This window comes from Aspergillus puulaauensis, chromosome 5 (assembly GCF_016861865.1).
Source record: "Aspergillus puulaauensis MK2 DNA, chromosome 5, nearly complete sequence".
In the NCBI taxonomy this organism is placed as follows: domain Eukaryota; kingdom Fungi; phylum Ascomycota; class Eurotiomycetes; order Eurotiales; family Aspergillaceae; genus Aspergillus; species Aspergillus puulaauensis.
Window position 1 is genome coordinate 2,241,134 of NC_054861.1, and position 17,932 is coordinate 2,259,065.

Below are 17,932 nucleotides of genomic sequence, written 5' to 3' on the forward strand. Positions count from 1 at the left end.
ACAAGTTCGAAGAAAGCCACAACGAGCAGCTAAGCTTGAACTTGAATTTCCCTCGATGCATGTAGCAATATAGCGCTAACCCAAAGCTGACAACATGGTTCCAAAAAAAGATACACCGCCTGCTCCCTGGGTGGCGCCAGCGCCAGTAATTCTCAGTTCATTGGTAGCAAAAAGGGGTATGGCAATAGAAAGAAACAAAGCAAGTGTATAGATAGTGCTATGTGTCTTGATATCATTCCGAAATCGAAAGACTGGATATCGAAGGTTCGTCAAGGAGTGGGCTTCCAGGTACAGCATCCAATGCAACTGCGTGCAACGCTGGTCTATCCGCGTCTTTTGAAAGCCCGTTTTGGCGTTTCTCCAGCCTATCTCTGACCCAGTCTGCAACTTCTTGGTCGTCGGTAAGTGGGGGCGTGTTTTCGCCCGAGGTTCCATCAGCGAGAGACATTGAGGGTATATCGGTGTTACTTGGTTCAGAGGGGGGCTGCATAAGAGAGGAAAGCCAGGGATGCCGGAGGAGCATATTGTATGACGGGCGGTTTTGAGGGTTTTTATCGAGGCAGGCGTTGACGAAGGAGTGTGCGTCGTCAGAGTATTCGGATTCCGGAAGACCAGGGGCATCGCCATGTACAATAGCCTAGATAGTGTCAGTCATATTCGGCGCAAAATCAGAGGGGAAAAAATACTCACATGCAGCTGGCTAAAAATGTTGTTAAAGGTTTCCGGGGGGTACGGGTACCGGCCGATGGCACATTCAATGATAGATAATCCCAAACTCCAGATGTCACTTTGGACACTATAAGTTCCTCCACTGGAGTTCCCTGATTGTTGCATTCCACCTCCTGCAATACGCTCAGGCGCCATGTAACTTTGGCAACCAATGTTCGTCTTTGCAATACTGGCGACCAGATTTCCGCTAACTCCAAAGTCGCAGATTTTGATCTGGCCACGTGAATTAACAAGAATGTTGGTGGGTTTCACGTCTCTGTGGATAATGTTATGGTCATCCTTGAGAGTCCTCAAACCCATGACAGTAGAAAGAGCCACTTTGCGGAGAATGTTTTCAGGTATGCCTCCACCATAAAGCTTGTCGATAGAGCCACCATCCATGAACTCGACGCAGATGTACACAGCACCTTCCTGGAAAAAGGCGCCATAGAAGTCGATGATGAACGGCGAAACACATCGGTGAAGAATATCCAGCTCCATGATGATCTGCGCAAATTTATTCTCGTCCAACTCCAGCCGAATCTCCTTCATAGCCATAACAGCGCCAGTCAAGGAATCTTGTGCCTTCAATGTCGGAGTACCATCTGTATCTGATTCTTCTCCGCAGGGTCGGCTAACGATTCCACCCAAGCCTTGTCCCGGTTTCCGCATATGGGGGCGGCTATGTCGAACTTTGTACACAGTCCCGTAGTTTCCCTTGCCCAGCTCGTCCAGACGATCCACTTCGTCTAATGAAATGTTGAAACTTTGGCCAGACGAAAACTCAATGCCGCCTCCATGGAGGACAGCCTTGTTCTTGAACCTCAGGGTTCCTGACTTCGTGTCGATGTACTCCGAATACTTGCTAAAGGCCGTCTCTCCGCCCCCAGCCGGGCCCTTGGCGGGGGACTGGCCTCCAGGCGCCGCACCATTCGGCCCACCAGCATCTGAAAGCTTGAGTCCAGGCTTCATGCGTTTCGCCGCGAGACCACCCTTAGGAGACGGGGTTCCAGGAGGCCCACCAGCGACAGAAGGTGCAGATGCCCAATTCTTCGGGGCCGGTCGCTGGGATGGCGGGAGTCGCCCTGCAACGGCACCTGCCAACGGGCCGTTCATGACTGATGGGTTATTTCCGGCTAATGGGCCAGACGGGCTTGGTTCGCTCGTCGCGCCTTGTTGAGAAGCAGCCGTTGGGATCGCCCCCGTCGAGGTAACCTGGTTCAAACTGGGAGGCGGTGCACCCTGTCTTGAAAGTTGAAAGGCCTTCATCTTCGCCATGATGTCCTGGTTCGCACTGCTCATGGACGCCTGCGGACGCGGGGTGACCCCGCCGCCATGTCGAGCCGCATTGACCTGGCCTAGATGTGTGGAGGAAGGGGTGATCCCGGCGGCATTATCGGAGGTCGGTCGGAGGACCGGTATCGTCTTGTTGGCAGGCGGTGCAACTTCTTCGTCGGGGGTAATTGGGATATTGTCGGCATCGGAATGAGGGAAAGAAACCGGAGGATTTTCCGTAGCGAAATCGTGTTCAGAAGTCATGGTCGGCGAAATCGCGTCGTCGCAAGATATTATAGACCGGGAGGCGGCAAGGCCGGAGCACGTTCTCCAGCACCTTCGGATCGTCTCACAGCACTGAGCGGCCCGGGAACATGAAGGTAGGCAAAACCGACAGAATATGGAGATCGGCTCGGTCGGAGAGCAAGGCAGGCGATAGCAGCGATAAAGACGACGTTGGCAAACAGAAATTCAAGGAAAGAAGGCAGAAGCGTTCGCCCGGGTAAGAAATGTTCTCGCCGGGGAGTCTCAACTCTCGACGCGGGGCAGAACCTTGGGTCAGCTCTTGGTCCAGAAGCGAAGACTCTCAGCGCCGAAGATACACAGTGACAGTGTTTTCTCCGAGAGAAGCCAGAGATTCGGGAGCGAAAGTTGGGTTTTGGTGCTCTTTTCTTTTTTCCTCCCGCGTGCAATTTCCTTGTTTTCTGGAAGGAAAGACACCTTGTGGGGGACGGCGGGGAATAGCGAAGGCCACAGGCGGATTGAGTGTTGGACACGCGCGCAGCGCTGGGTTGGCAGGCAATATCGATATAAATTAATCTCGCGCACAACTGCCAATGCAACAGAGCTCCTCTTTTTGTGCTCAGGCTGAGTTATCAAAACCGAGCTAGTCAATCACCTCCTAATAATGGAGTTTGTGTCGCGGCTGTTCACACCGGCCAATCACCAGCTTTGCCACCCCAGAAAATCCCGGTGCGTCTCAGCTTCCCAACGGCCAGCAGCCTGACGAATTGACGATCCAACAGAGTCAATCGTCAATCTCGAGAGCTTGCATCATTCTGTCACACCAGGATCCAGGATTTCACCTCCTTCCGTCCAGAGTTGCTCAATGTGGGATATGCAATGACAATGGACTGATCCTGAATGCGGCCCAACTTCTCTCAATCTCAGGGTAAGACCGGGCAGCCCGACCTCTCGCCTTCTCCCGAACCGAAACTTGGATCGATCCCAAGTGCTCGGCCTATTGGATTTTGAGGAAGATAAGCCGCGGTGGGATCCCGCTCTTGTCAAGTTGATTCTATCTTGATGCCTGATGGCCGTCATCAAACGTGAAATCGGGTATGCATCCACAAACCACGGAGCTGTGGCAAAAGAGCCCAAACCGATGCCGTCTTCAAGCCACATTTTTCATCAGCGCCCTTTGACCTCCCCTGCTCTCAGAGTCAATGACTACTCCGTAGTACTAGCCTCATTTAAGTGGCGACCCAAGCCACACCAGGCTGATCTCTTCTCCAGGTTCCCAGACACTAGGCAGCCCTTGTAGTATTGCGTCTCCCTGACTTTGTCTATCCATGCAATGAAACTGATTTGTTACCGCTGATGGTATTCCCGGGGGTAAGGGATTTCTTGCTCAGCTGGTACTCGTGTTGTTCTGGTAATTTAGCCTTTGTCGTTGGTATTCGTGTGCTTGGCTGAGGAGTGTCGCCCTATACTTTCAATTGAATGAATTGGTCGAAGATATATACTCCCGTAGTAGTACTACACTAAATAGCAGGTAGCCAACCATTTGGCTACATTTATTTCTATTCTGAGGCAACTATCACCGTTTGTTAGATAATGCAAGGTGCTTTTTTTTTTTTTTTTCACCTTCACTTCCCTATTGTTTATTTCGCTTCTTACCGTATCTGATGCTGGGAGTGAAACCACGGCAGGGGCTGTGTCCACTAACTTCGGTGTACAACCATATGGTGTATGTTGATCATGACATATTCAGCGTTGGGACCGCGCGGACAAGCAGTAACTTGGCCGATCGGAAATGCAGGTGGTCAGTCAGTGGCGAGAGTTTGTTTTAGTTGCAAAAGTACCCCGTCGATATGTTATGTTGTCTTGATGATGATGAATTGTTAACTCAGAAGCTTTATCAGGCGTCCGGTATGGGCTGGGATTAGCTGATAAGCCCCCTTTTTCTCGTGCCTCTGAATCAAGCCTGGTCAATCAGGCACGGCCGACATAATTGGCTGGAAAGATTCTGTCCAACCCAAAAACGACCACAAAAAGGTTCAGAAGACATCCCTTCGACTACACCACGTTGTCGACTCGGATGGTGACGCGATGGTTGCCAAGAACACCGCCAACTTGAAGTTCTCTCTGGAGATTCCATCAGATCCTAAGCCATAACAAGGATTTTGCGTAACAATAACTGTATAAATTATTAAATAAAGCACCTAGTTGTCTGAAGATGCGTTCCTTCTCGACTTATGATCGCGTGGAAGAAGCCCCCACTGGGACAATGGACAAGGAACAAAAGCAGGCCAAGGGGCAGTGGCACAGCAAGTTCTTGGCTCCAGACTAGCGCAGCAGCTAATCCTATCAGCAGCTCCAGCTCGAGCATGAGATCATGGCAGCTTCCTGGTTGGAATGATGTGAATTCTGCGTGAGAATCACACCTTGCCCAACACAGGCGCCTTTCATCTCCTTCCTCTTTGCAGTTGAGATCTTGGTGACCCCCAATTCGTCCCCGCCTGCTGAATCAAGGCGCCTTTTATCTTCGAAACCATTGTACCACGAGCCTCTGGTAGGTTCCACTTTCCTTGTCAACGTAACTTTATTGCTGTCCAGTTCCCTGGGTATTAATCCCAGCATCTCCGTCATCCTTCGCCATTGCCTCTTCACTGCCGTCTTTCTGCTAACATCACCCTCTCAATAGGGATAAGATAACACCACTCCTGCCGTTGATGGCCTTTTTTACATCTCCTCGATCCTTCCAGAATGCCCAGTCGTTGACTACACGCCAGTTCGTGGCTCAGACGCCGGTGGGCATGCTTCAAGATGTCGTCGGTCCCCATGCGAGCCACCCTCCCTTCATGCACCTAGTGCTTCTCGTCTTCGAAGCTGTCCTTGAAGTCGTCTGTGTCAGCCTTCCCGGTTACATTGCTGCCAAGGTTGGCATGTTTGATGCCGATGCGCAAAAATTTGTTGCCAACCTTAATGTCGCTTTGTTCACACCATGTCTTAGTATGTAGCCCAGCTATCGCTTATGGGATTCCTCTTCTGACCTAATCCTCTTCGAATAGTATTTACCAAGCTCGGTTCGCAACTTACGGCTGGAAAACTAAGCGATCTCGCTATCATCCCCCTCATCTTCGTCGTCCAGACCGCCGTCTCCTACCTTTGCGGATTTGTGGTTTCACGATGTTTTCGATTTAACAAACGACAGTCGAATTTCGTGGCGGCTATGGCGGTAAGGGGTTTTGAGAAGTATAGTCAGTGAAAAGTGTCTGATTTGTTCTCCATCTAGGTATTCGGAAACTCAAACTCGCTTCCCATATCGCTCGTCGTCTCTCTCTCGCAAACACTAAATGGCCTCCATTGGGATCGAATCCCTAATGATAATGATGACGAAGTTGCAGCGCGCGGTATCCTTTACCTACTTATTTTCCAACAGCTCGGCCAGCTTGTACGTTGGAGTTGGGGGTACCGCGTTCTTCTTGCACCGCGGGAGAGATATATTGAGGAAGCTGAAAGAGACGATGGGGAGACTCCAATTGCACCTGGTCAGGAACGATACACCGATAATCCAGAGCAGGCGGATCCGGATGAGCCCTTGATAAGGACAAGGGATTCCTCCGATGGCTCTGCCGAGCTGGGAACTGGCTCGAATGATGAATCCGACGAATTTCATTCTGGGGAGGCAACACCTGTAAATACGCGCACCTACTCGTACGCGAAGTTGTCGCACCACGAACAAGAACACGCCCAAGACCAGTCTCCATTGCTTGGGCCACCGCCCAGTGGCCCGTTTTTACCTCGTCAAGACTCTCGCGGCGACATCTTGTACTTTCCGAACGTGGAAGTGAACCCCGAGGACAACACCTCCGAGGAAGGACCTTTGCCACGACTCAAGGCTTCCATGGGCCGTGTTAGGACTCGCGTTGCCGGCGGCTGGGCGAGAGGAACGGGTGCCTTCTACAATCGACTGCCAACAGGACTCCAGAAGACGCTGTCGAGGACCTCAACTGTCACGCGCAGATTCCTTGCAGGTGTGTGGGATTTTATGAACCCGCCGCTTTGGGCGATGCTGGTTGCAATAATAGTGGCTTCTGTGCCTTCGCTCCAGCGATTGTTCTTCGATGAGGGGACATTCATTAGCAACTCCGTGACGCGCGCAATCAACCAGAACGGCCAGGTTGCTGTTCCTTTGATTCTTGTGGTTCTCGGGGCGAACCTAGAACGCAACACAATACCTCAAGAAGCACTGGAAGATATGAATGATGCCGGGGAAGAGAAAAGACTGATAATCGCCTCCCTGCTAGGGCGTATGCTGCTTCCAACTATAATTATGGCACCACTTCTTGCGTTGCTAGCCAAATACGTCCCAGTCAGCATTGTTGACGATCCGATCTTCATCATAGTCTGCTTCCTGCTCACGGGTGCTCCGTCAGCCCTACAGTTGGCGCAGATTTGCCAAATCAACAATACTTATGTTGGCGCCATGTCGAAGTTGTTGTTCCAAAGCTACGTTGTTTGGTAAGTTTTTGAGTAGCCTACTATCTGGGCAAGACACTGACATATGTAGGATTCTCCCATCCACCCTTGTTCTTGTGATGTGTGCTTTGGAAGTTGTTGAGTGGGCGGCTGCTTAGAGCGGCCTATCTGGGGTTTTTATTTTGCGTATTGCTACTTTTGTATACTTAGGTATTCTTATTATGGTTCAGGTATGTCGGTGTTTCGGGTAGGTGGGAATGGGTTTTCCGTGAAAATAGCCGCGTTATAGATTGTGATCCATACTCTTATGTATGAAGGTCGAATATTTTATGAATAACGAAGATATAACAAGATGAACAAAACATAATTTACTGGAGCAAAAACACGACTCCGGTGCGGCTCGAACGCACGACCTCTGGCGCCGGAAACCAACAGTCTACCACTGACCTACGGAGCCGAATTTGAACGTCGATTCTCGAAGCGGGTGTACATGAAGTTGCAGGTGCTATACAGCAAAATTGTGGCCTCAGGCCGAAATCACGCCATCGGCTTTGACAGCTTCCCCTCTTTTGCCGTGGAGTTCCATCTTCCCCATCCAACTTTCAAGCTTCGACCACAACTACCAAGTACATATACAACACGTCTCATGACGATTACTATGCCCTTTGCAGCTCTGAACCGGAGTATGAAGCACAATGTGCTTATCCCTTGCGACCATGCTCAGTACTCCCGTTTGTTCGAAACCGACTCAAGCGCGTTCACGCATCCAGCATTCAGCAACGGTAGAAGACTGGAGTGCGGGGAAACGAGGAGGACAATACTACTATCCACACAGTAACCCCAATTTAAACTCTTGCGGACGTTGTTCTAAGCTTCAGGGTAGCTCCATTTAATGATCTAAATGATCTCACCCATGCGACTGATCGTATGGTTCCTGGTCTACTGCTGTCTCCGGTCTCGAATCCCAGAGCTTGGGAGTCTCCAAACACAGCCCGGCACGATAAGCCCCCCAAAGGGTTCGGCTTATCATTGTATCGCAGTAATCCCGAGGCTGCGGTTGATATGACTTGCGGTGTCGCGTGAGCAGTTGAACGATAGACTGGGCCAGGATGCTCATCCTGCGTTTTTTCTCAAGTGGTCTCCATGATCCATTCCCATGCGACAGGAGAAAATCGACGACGCAAGATGTCAGCAGCTTATCGTACATGCAGCACGAGCTGGTCGGCCAGATGAATAGCATCGTTTTCAAATCGGCCGCATTTTGTGGATGCAATGACCAAAACGTCTAATGAAGATGCTCTGCTCCCGCGCTTGCTACCCACAATGTCACCTCAGGCCGCCGATAAGGCACTACGGCTTTTGTTCGCCACCAATTTTGATCGCCCAACACCGACTTTTGCCTACGCGATAGTGAGATTGTTAATTCCCTGCGCAACCTCCAGCACTTATCTACGCTGCCCATGCACCAGTTACTTCACGGCTCCTTTCAAGCTTTTGTTTCTGGAACCACTGCGGTCCAGGGTCTGGCTCGTTAAGGCCCACCCAAGTCCGACCGCTGCCTTCGCAATCCCACACACCTTTCTGGCCCGATTGCGACCCTCTCCACCCGGGTTCCCCCAGTCTTCGTCCCTTTTTTTTTTTTTCTCTTCTGCTTTTTTAAAAGCCTCATATGCACCGTCCTTTTTCTCTCTCTCTTGAGACTTCTCTTGCCTTGGTCTACTATTGAGCGAGCCAAGGTACATCCACGCCGCAGCCGATAATCCCTGCGATAGTCACTTGAAAACGTGACCGATTTCCTTCCCCGGATGCGCCTTTCCCTGGATTGGACCGTACTTTATCTTGGTTAATCTTGGTTCTGGAGTGCTTGGAGATGCCGGCCTTTACTGACCCCATCGCGGGCACGGGCTATAGCCATGATGGTAGGTGTCCTGCTCCAGATGTTGCTCTCGTCCCTGGATCTTCTTTTCCCCCTTTGTTTTCTTGGCCCTGGCGGCCACTGGCCCAATAGTAGTTGTAGTCCCCTCCGCGGCTCTTGCGCTGGCGTTAGTCTTATGATCTCATCACCCACTTTTCCTGTCAACCCCTCGAAAATCCTTGCGCATTCACCTGTCCTGAACCCGCCTACCCCTCATCTCTCAATGGCATATCTCTCGATGTATCTATGGATTCTAACAAGCCTCTAAAAGGACCCCACCCAGGTCTCGAGGCTAATCTGCCATCTTCCGCGCAACGACCCCGTCAAGACCCCCCGCCAACCTCCGATGGAAATGCCACCAGGCAACGTCGCGTTTCCGCCAGCAAGCCCGCAGTGCGCCAAAGTTTGTACCATACGCCTTCCGCCGGCTCTCTAAACAACCAGACATCCAACGATTCAGTGACCAGAGAAGATTTCGAGCGGTGGCTGAAGCAGGGCGAGGAGGAATCGCGGAATAACCTCTTCAGCCAAGTGTACGAGTGGTTGTCGCGCGAAAAGTCGAAACGCAAACAGTCCTCGAAGAAGCCTAGCGGCTCGGTAAACGGCTCTGCGGTTGCCGGTGATAACGAGGGAGACGAAAATAATAATAATAGTAATGGTGACGGTGTTCCGTTGACCAGAACCGTCTCGCAGGGCTCCGACACCGCCCTTGCGCTGGATGGACTGGAAAAGATCCTCCTACATTATGCTTCTCGCTACGATAGCCGGCCGACATCTACTTGCTCCTCTCGCCGATCTACGCGCCGGCGTCCTCCGCTGAAGGGACTGCGGAGGGGCTCCGCTTCAGAGTCGGATTATGAACTCGACCAAGTTACTCCTGCTGTAGATGCAGTTTTGGACAACTCTAAGACTCTGTCTTATACCGGTGGAGGCGCGGAGGGTGAGGAGGGAGATGGAGATGCTGCAAGTGTCAGGCGAGCCAAAGACCGAGAAGCTTGGGTTATCTTCAAGAGCGAACTTCTCCGCTTGACACACACGCTGGAGTTGAAGGGCTGGCGGAAGCTCCCAATGGAATCGGCCGCTGAGATCGGTGTCGTTCGACTTAGCGGTGCTTTGACCAATGCTGTTTACAAAGTTGCTCCTCCGCAAAACATTCCCCCGCCTAAAGCGGAGGACGGATCATACACCTTGGTTCCTAGAAAACCTCCTCCGTAAGTTCTGACTCTTGTCATTAGGCTTTTTTTTTCCGGTCCTAATCTGTCTGCAGGAAACTCTTGCTGCGTATTTATGGTCCACAGGTGGACCATCTCATTGATCGAGAGAAGGAGCTCCAGATTCTACGACGGTTGTGTCGGAAGAATATTGGACCTAAAGTGCTAGGGACATTCAACAACGGCCGATTTGAGGAATATTTGGATGCCCGTCCGCTCACGCCAGTGGAGCTCCGTGAGCCGTCAACAATGAAGCAGATCGCGAAGCGCATGCGCGAACTCCACGAAGGCATTGAACTGCAGGAAGAGGAGAGAGAAAACGGTCCGAGGGTCTTCCACAACTGGGACAAGTGGGTTGATCGCTGTGAGCAGGTGATTAACTGGCTGGACAAAGAGATCGAGTCTCCGCAGAATGAGACCAAAGCGGCGTTCGAACCCTGGCGTCGGCGCGGTTATGTCTGTGGTGTTCCGTGGCCCAAGTTCCGGAATGCTATTGACGAATACCGTAAATGGCTGGTTACCAACAGTGGTGGCTCACAGGAGATTAAACGGCAGCTTGTGTTTGCCCATAACGACGTAGGTTTCGGAATGAGCTGTAGCTTATCATCAACCTTTGCTAACAAATTCTTTGTAGACGCAATACGGTAACCTGCTGCGTATGGAGCCTAGTCAGCAGTCTCCGCTTCTCCTCCCGGAAAACGAGCATAAACAACTGGTCGTCATCGACTTCGAGTATGCCTCAGCGAACACACCTGGACTTGAGTTCGCCAACCACTTCGTGAGTACCCAGCCGGCAATACAATCTGATCTTAGAAGAAACAACTTACTGACTCCTCCGTCTCCCACAGACCGAATGGTGCTACAACTACCACGACGCCGAAAGGTCCTGGGCCTGCGATAACCTGAACTACCCTACCCCCGAACAACAACACCAATTCATCACCGCATACCTCACCCACAAACCCGGGCTAGGCAGCCGTTCCTCCCCCTCAATCACCCCTCTCATGCGCCCAGCCTCCTCATGCCCTCTCACAATGACACCCCTCGACCTCAACGCAAGCCCCGACCTCGCCCCCCAGCGCCTGGTGGACAGCATCGAACGCACACACCAGGACTCCCTCGAGGCCGAAACCCAGTTCCTCATGCGCCAGACGCACCTCTGGCGTGTCCTCAACTCCGCGCAGTGGGTGGCTTGGGGTATCGTCCAGGCCAAGGTACCTGGGATGGACGACGACGACAACAACGAGGACGAAGATATCCCAACCCCTACGTCCGCGACGGCGCCCGCGCCCCCCAAACCCCCGGTCGACAGCGACGTGGACGAGTCCGACGAATTCGATTACCTTGCCTACGCACAGGACCGGGCTCTATTCTTCTGGGCGGACCTGGTGGCCTTGGGAATCGTCCAGAGGGACCAGCTCCCGCAGACGTTGCTGGAGGGGATCGAAGGAAGGATGATTAACTATTAAGTGGATTGAAAGAGCGTTAACGATATGTCTTCGTCTTTCTTGATTGCCTACCTACTACCCCTCGCCCAACCTTTATCTTTCATTCTTGAGGTTCCTTACTACATACGTTCTTACTTAGTGTTCATATCTATCGTTTTGTTGCGATACCACACCTGACATGCCATGATTGATGAGCGATGATATCATGTACGTACTCGTGAAGAATGGAAATACTCAGCGTTTGAAGCCTGCGCGTTCATCGTTACCGAATACACTACAGTAAGCAAGTATATTTTGATGTAGACGCAGCGTGGTACTTTACCCTACCATACTTCATTCACATAGGAACTTTGGGTAGGTACCTTAGATCTAGACTTTTACAACAAAGGGGACAACCTCCCACTAGGTCGACCTTGGGAGAGGGAGTGCATTTCCCTTCATGGCCCAGTCGACGGCTAAACTGCGGTGCAAAGTTTTGACGGTGTCCAGAGCAGGAAAGAATAGCCTCCGAGAACCTAACTTTGGAAGCTAGGTCGGGTGTCCATGGTACCTTCCCTTCGAAGGAAGATGGACATTGAGCGTCGGGGAAGGAGCGACGAGCGTGCCCACGGCAGAGGTGGCCCTTGCCTCCTTCCTCTCAAAGGTTGTATCTCCTTGTACCTACCTGACTCAGTATGGATTGGAAGGTGCCATCCATTCACTCAACGTTACATGGAAGGAAGGTGCAACTACGTGGGCATCCTTTCCTAAGATTCCAAGATTCAAGGCAGGATCACTAGTAGGTACGGACTTTCCTGGCATCAACAGTCGTTCCACCCCTGGGAACCTGCATTAGAGGCTCTTGGGGCTCGGATTCCTGATGTTGATCGTGCTTTCTATATTTGGATCATACCTGATATCGACTTGTATTGGTGGGATTGCTGGTATGAAGTGGAAGGGAAGGTGCGATGTGGTGCGGTGGGTGTTTCCGCGGTTTCCCAATATGGATGGCTCGTATACTCCGTTGAATGCCAAGAATAGTGGACCAGGCCATTCGCTGAACTGGAAGTGATGATATGGGGGCTGGGACAGCCTGGAGACCTACCTAGGGTGGCCTCCAGGCTTTAGGGCATTGACAATCTTCTGCGGAAATTAAAGTGGTGGGTTGTGATCAGCGTGATAGGGCAGTGGGTTGAGATGACGAGGAGGTTGTTTGGTGAGATGGAAGTTACTTTAAAATTGGGAAAACACCAAAGGCCAATCTACATGAGTAAATCCCTGGTAGCTGTGGTCCCCACGTTGAATAGTCCAATATAGCGTGGGAAGAGGATGGGTTAAAGTGACCAGGATTATCGCGGAATCAACCCACTTCGGGGAGCTTTGACGATGAAGGAGCAATGAGGAGATGGGATATGAGCGCTGGTCTACTGAAGGAATAAGAAGCTACTGCAAGCCTGCAATGTCCCGACCTTTCTTCCACATCGAGGATAGAGGGACCAGGATCGCGGGTTGGTCTGGTATGGATCGTTTGATCTGATTGATCGACAGCTTGGGGAGCCTTGCTGGGAGACTCTATTTTTGTCTCGCATTTGCCCGAGGTTCGAGATCTGACAGCGCTAGACTGGATGGAGTTCGTCTTCAGACATTTCGGTAGATAAGATTTAGGTGAAATTGCAGGCAAGGTGCATCGCAGATGGTATCATGACGTTGGGAGACGGAGTGAAGCGAAGGCCAGAGAGCTGCTAGCCCGTTGGATGCATCCATGCCTCTCGCCATCTCAGGTCAGCAATTGGAGGATGAAAATAGAACAGAAGCACAGAGATCGGGGTGCTTGAGACGATGCACTCATGATAGGCTGTTGAGGCGGTTTAAGCTCGTTCCCTCCGTCCAGCGGGGTGTATACGATATGGAAGGGTGATCGCAAGCCCTCCAAAGTTTGAAGTATTCTAACCAACCACGGCGTCTCAAAATCTGAGACGATGACAGCTGCAATGGTGGATGAAGGGTCATGGAAGACCCGATGCACGGTTACTGGCTACAGTTTCCGATAGAGGGTGAAGAAATGACCAAATCGGCGATGGAACAAGGTTGTCCTCGAACCACAGAGGAGAACAGTGCCCACTCAGGGTTCCTGAAGCGATCTTAATTTCATTCTTTTGCTCAGTTTTGAAGATGTTTTATCCGTACAGGCGAGGGAGCGAATGATGAAGCGCAGTGCCGCGATATTTTTAGAAAGCGCCAAGGAAAAGACGAACTCGGGAAGCGATTTTGGGTGCTGACTGCTGACATGGGAATCCAGCTGTTCGAGGATGGCAGGAAGAAGATTCATGATGTGCGGCGAGTGGGGGGGATTCTCAAACGACGATGCGAGAGAAGATGAACTTGATGTGGTGCAGGAGAGACCAAGAATAGAAGCAGTGGTTCATGGAAGTGGGATGGATGCTCTTGGTTGATTCCTGAATCCTCAATTTCTGGTCCATCCGGTCCGTGCAGGAAGGAAAGACTCCGAACCTCTCTGTCCCTTACAGTTACAGATGACTTCCAGGCAGACCGCGTGGTGGCAGGCAGCCTGGTGTAACGATAAGCAGTCAGCTCCTCGATTGCATCTTGGTGACGTGCTGATGGCAGCAGCCTGAGCAGCCTTAACAGCCTGGCAGCCTGAGTCACTGACAAAAGGAAGGCAGACTCCGTGCCCGAGAAGAGCATCTCAAGCGAGGCAAATAGAGTTGCCAGTGGCCCAGAGAGCCAGAAATTGACAGTCCCCAACAAGCGGTGATCGCCGGCAGCCTAACCACAGTAGGGGCCATCTCGCGAGATGGAAGCTAGTTCCTTCACACCAGCCTAGCGTCTCCACTGCTTTGGCAGGACAGCCCTGGGCCTGCAAATCCACGATCTGCCCAGCCCAGTCCCAGCGCCCCGACTGGTCAGCAGCTCTCAATGCGGAGAATGGTCCACGGGTGATGATTGGCCCGAGCGGTCGGCTCCCTCCGCCAGCCCTAGTCGGGTTAGCGTGGGCTACTTTGGGCTCCAGGCGACGGAAACTACCTGCGCAACCAAAGGTCGACACCAGGGTGAATTCATCGCACCGCTTCTTCTGCACTTTCAGGGTCTTCTGAGTGGAGGCTTCACGGGCTGCGTGTCGGTCTGCACTCTGGCCACTTAGCTGTCCGATACTTGAAGGTACTTTGGCCGACCTTTTCCCGTCGGAACTGAGTCAGTCCGAACCCGGCCAGATGAGGCTATGATGGACAGGGATCTGCCCTGCTACTGGTCGAGGGTCACATGGTCTCTCTTCACAGCGGGATTTCCCCCTCCAAAGGCAGGCATCTCCCCCCTTTCCTTCATCTCAGTCGACGGCTCGAGTTGTCGAGTCTGACCCCCGGAAAACGTGGCAGGTCTGCTGCTGTGCAACTTCATGCATGCAGCGACAAATGTCTCCTTTTACCGATTTGGCAGTAACCAGCGAGCCCATCCAAGCGATGGTGCCTTGACTCCGTCCTTGAAGGCGATGCCACTAACCGAACCAGGCAAGGCTTCATCTTTCAGATGTCTGGTGTTCTTGAACGTGCGTCGAATCCTTGGGCCCGGTCCGCAGCTCCGGGGAGGCCTGTTTGACTTGACCTGGCAAAGAACAATGCTCCCTATTCGTCAGGACGTGCCACCGGCCATGATCGGTCTTGACTGTTGAGGAATGCCACTGGAGTCTGTACGGAGGACTCCTTACCGTCGAAGCGTTTCCCGTCTGGCTCCCTTGAGACCGGCTGAGTCCCAGACCGGGTCAAGCACTGATCTGCTGGTATCTTTCTTTTTTTCTCTTTAGCCCCCAATCGACCTATCCAGTGTCATGAAATATGCCAAGAGTCCCTGTCATCAATTTCCTATTATGATAATATTTAGCGAGACTAGCATAGATCGGGTTTGTTGATTGTTGTTTGATGATGTTTCACAATCTAATCTCGCCAAATTGGTTAGTCGGGTCGGTGACAGCCTTCTCGCAAGGGAGAGAACCATGATTTTAGGAACCGATAGACCGCCATCTGCATCATCCCATTCCTCCCTGCGGCTGAACCTTGTAGCACCTTGCAGGCTTGCAGCCATCCCTCAGTGCGACTGGTCTGTTCATCACAAAACACCAAGCGGAGGTGCAGACCGTGCAAGACGGTCAAATCTGCATGCAATTATATTAGCCCATGTGGACCAACCGCGGCGCCGGGCTCATCACACCCCGCTTCATCGGGCTCATTTCTCAGCCGCAGAAAGCATCGTGAGGACGAGTGACCACTGGCCAGTCACCACTGACACGTTACCACCATCTGCTGGTTTGGCTGGTGGTTCTCCTTGTGCCCCTCGCTGTCATTCCGAACGATAATGAGGGAAAAAATAGCATCACACTAAGGGTTTTAGGCTACCATACGACCCAATGGAAAGGTTGGTTCAGGTCGAACTTAGCCTAGATGGGACGAGAAATGGCCTGCCAAGCTGATGCGCATTTTTATTAGGTACGTGCTCAACACCCATGAGGTCATGCCCCACAAGACCGACATGGTTGATGGTTGATGGTTGATTCAATTGGAGTTGCACAAATGCAGCTTGGGAAATGCAAGACGGTTGATTCAGAGCCGTCGTTAGGACTATTGGTCCCATTAATACATGAAAATCGAGGACTTCAACCATAATCTGGGTCGTAGGGAAAAGAAACCCGGACATAGGCCGTTCCTTTCTGGGACGATTGAATGTTTCGGGCCAAATTGGGCTTCCTGTTTTCTCGGTGAGCGTCATTCCTCCGCAGTTTCGGATAAAAACGGTGCCTGGATCGTGCAGCCAAAGAATGCGCCATTACTTTCGACTTTTCGAGTCTGGACGGCATCCATTTCTTGGGTTGCCAGGCGTCTGAATGGACAGTCCATAATCTTCAGAGGGGGAGGCTAGCCCTGAGCTACTCTAGTGCGCTTTAGCCTTTAAGGTTGCGACTTGCGAGCCCACAGGCCCATGAGATGCTCCACGCCTTAGTGCCATTCCGAGGATTGTTCAGTCTTCCGCGTGTTTTCTGGTATTTGTGGTATTTTTGACCTCGGCGCACCGGGCACTCAAAGTCAATTACCCAGTCTGCCTTGCCGGGCAAGCTTTAAATCTGCGAGACCGGCTGACGGAGACAAGCCAATAATAGCAAACAAGTAGCCGTAGCTTCTTGGACGATGCGACAAAAACAACATGACTAGGGTATCAGCGCCCTTCAAACGACGCACCAAAATCCAGCGCACGTCAGAGGTCAGAAGCTTCCTTCGCCTAAGATGATCTTACCGGAAATCCTTGGTTGTTAGAACGATCAGCTTGTCTGGAAAAGGCAAGATCTGAGATTATCGTGGACTATGCCGGGCTTAAATCGTGAATAGGAGGATTGACAGGGTCTAGCTCGGTCTGAAGGGGGACCCCAATTTGGTAACTTAGACGTTAAACCAGACGTTGCTGACAGGCATTGCTCCCTCCTCTGCTTTGTGTGCGCCAGGCAGAAAACGAGGACGAGGCAGCATCGGGCCAAGCCGATAGGCAGGACATGATGATTCTTATCCCCCTCTTAAACGTTGACTCTTCAATGACTCGCGACAATTTGCAAGAGAGCCTGCCGCCTGGGGAGGCGCATCAAGGCGCCTTGCCCGCAGCCAGAGCCGAGCCAAAACCTGGCTTCTCGTCATCGTCGGCCGACCCAGTCCGATGAACCAAAAGATCGAAAAGCACCGTTGGGCTTGGTATGGAGACGCCGTTGCTCTTTGCTCTCCCCGGCCAAGGTCGCACTGTTGTTTTTCTTTTCTTGAAGATTGCTTAGCTTGCTCGCCACTTTTTTTTTTTTTTTTAATTCGCCTCCAAACCAATTTCCATTTCCGTTGGGGAGGAGAGTGAGAGTTTCGTCTATCTGTGGTTGATGATCTCGGCGCCTGTCGAGGTCAGTGTCAGACCGGACCCTAGGCGGAAACAGGGTTGAGAGGATCTGATCCATCAACGGACCCATGAGTCAAACCAAGGACAATTTCATTGGATCGATGGATCCTGCCATTCCTAGCTAGACGGACTGGGCTCAATATTAATACCGATGAGTGTTGGAGACCCAGAGTTTCGGCACGGAGTTGCTCGTCACAGAGCTGGCGAACAAAACAAGGGCCAGGAGGCTGCTGTGATCCATCGCTTGCACCGATGGTTACATTTGATGCCTATCACTGTACTGATTATTGTTTTGTCTATTTTGTGGAAGCAGAAAGGGGTTAAACTCAGATCGGAGCTGAATCCTGACGGCACAAGCAAGAGAGCGTCCCACCCAGTTGGGAGCGGGATGAGATAACGTTAAGTGACAGAGAACGACCGTGTCAATCATTATTAATAAGAACTGCTAGTGCGCCCGCTAGAGAATGCCTGCAATGGCACTATCGGGGCTACTCCAGTCGCAATAGCAATTGTGGAAATCCGAAAAATAAAAGAAAAGGAATCTGGGGTGAAGAGGCTCAAAACTGGTCTGCTTGACCATGTTCGCTGTGCACTCGACATGCCAATCGCGGTCCCTCCGCTTCGGTCGCATTTCCAGTTCTGTCCCAGTCTGTCCAGCCTGCGTCGGCTGCCTGTTCCAGGGCCCTGATGGAGGGTGAACGCCCCGGATCCTGCCAGTGTAGTGCCTCCCATTGCCGCAATTCTCGGGCTCGTTC

The 17,932-nt window shown here is 51.8% G+C and overlaps 4 protein-coding genes and 1 non-coding gene across 5 annotated transcripts; 2 read left to right on the forward strand and 3 right to left on the reverse strand.

Moving 5' to 3' along the window:
- Positions 1 to 232: 232 nt before the first annotated feature.
- On the reverse strand, positions 233 to 2,247 carry pbs2 (mitogen-activated protein kinase kinase PBS2; the record flags this gene model as incomplete). The annotated part of the gene is made up of 2 exons (XM_041705908.1): positions 233 to 637; positions 691 to 2,247. 2 exons carry the CDS (start codon positions 2,245 to 2,247, stop codon positions 233 to 235), a joined length of 1,962 nt encoding a protein of 653 aa, XP_041558347.1.
- Positions 2,248 to 4,937: 2,690 nt separating this feature from the next.
- Positions 4,938 to 6,845, forward strand: APUU_50865S (Auxin Efflux Carrier superfamily; the record flags this gene model as incomplete). Its single annotated transcript, XM_041705909.1, has 4 exons — positions 4,938 to 5,217; positions 5,277 to 5,443; positions 5,501 to 6,729; positions 6,779 to 6,845. 4 exons carry the CDS (start codon positions 4,938 to 4,940, stop codon positions 6,843 to 6,845), a joined length of 1,743 nt encoding a protein of 580 aa, XP_041558348.1.
- Positions 6,846 to 7,072: 227 nt separating this feature from the next.
- APUU_t50017A lies at positions 7,073 to 7,144 on the reverse strand. Its single transcript has one exon. It is a non-coding gene; the product is annotated as a tRNA-Arg (tRNA).
- A 1,704-nt stretch (positions 7,145 to 8,848) lies between these two features.
- Positions 8,849 to 11,282, forward strand: APUU_50866S (putative choline kinase; the record flags this gene model as incomplete). Its single annotated transcript, XM_041705910.1, has 4 exons — positions 8,849 to 9,813; positions 9,870 to 10,389; positions 10,448 to 10,591; positions 10,662 to 11,282. 4 exons carry the CDS (start codon positions 8,849 to 8,851, stop codon positions 11,280 to 11,282), a joined length of 2,250 nt encoding a protein of 749 aa, XP_041558349.1.
- A 2,283-nt stretch (positions 11,283 to 13,565) lies between these two features.
- APUU_50867A (uncharacterized protein) lies at positions 13,566 to 13,946 on the reverse strand (the record flags this gene model as incomplete). Its single annotated transcript, XM_041705911.1, has 1 exon — positions 13,566 to 13,946. One exon carries the CDS (start codon positions 13,944 to 13,946, stop codon positions 13,566 to 13,568), a length of 381 nt encoding a protein of 126 aa, XP_041558350.1.
- Between the last annotated feature and the right edge of the window lie 3,986 nt (positions 13,947 to 17,932).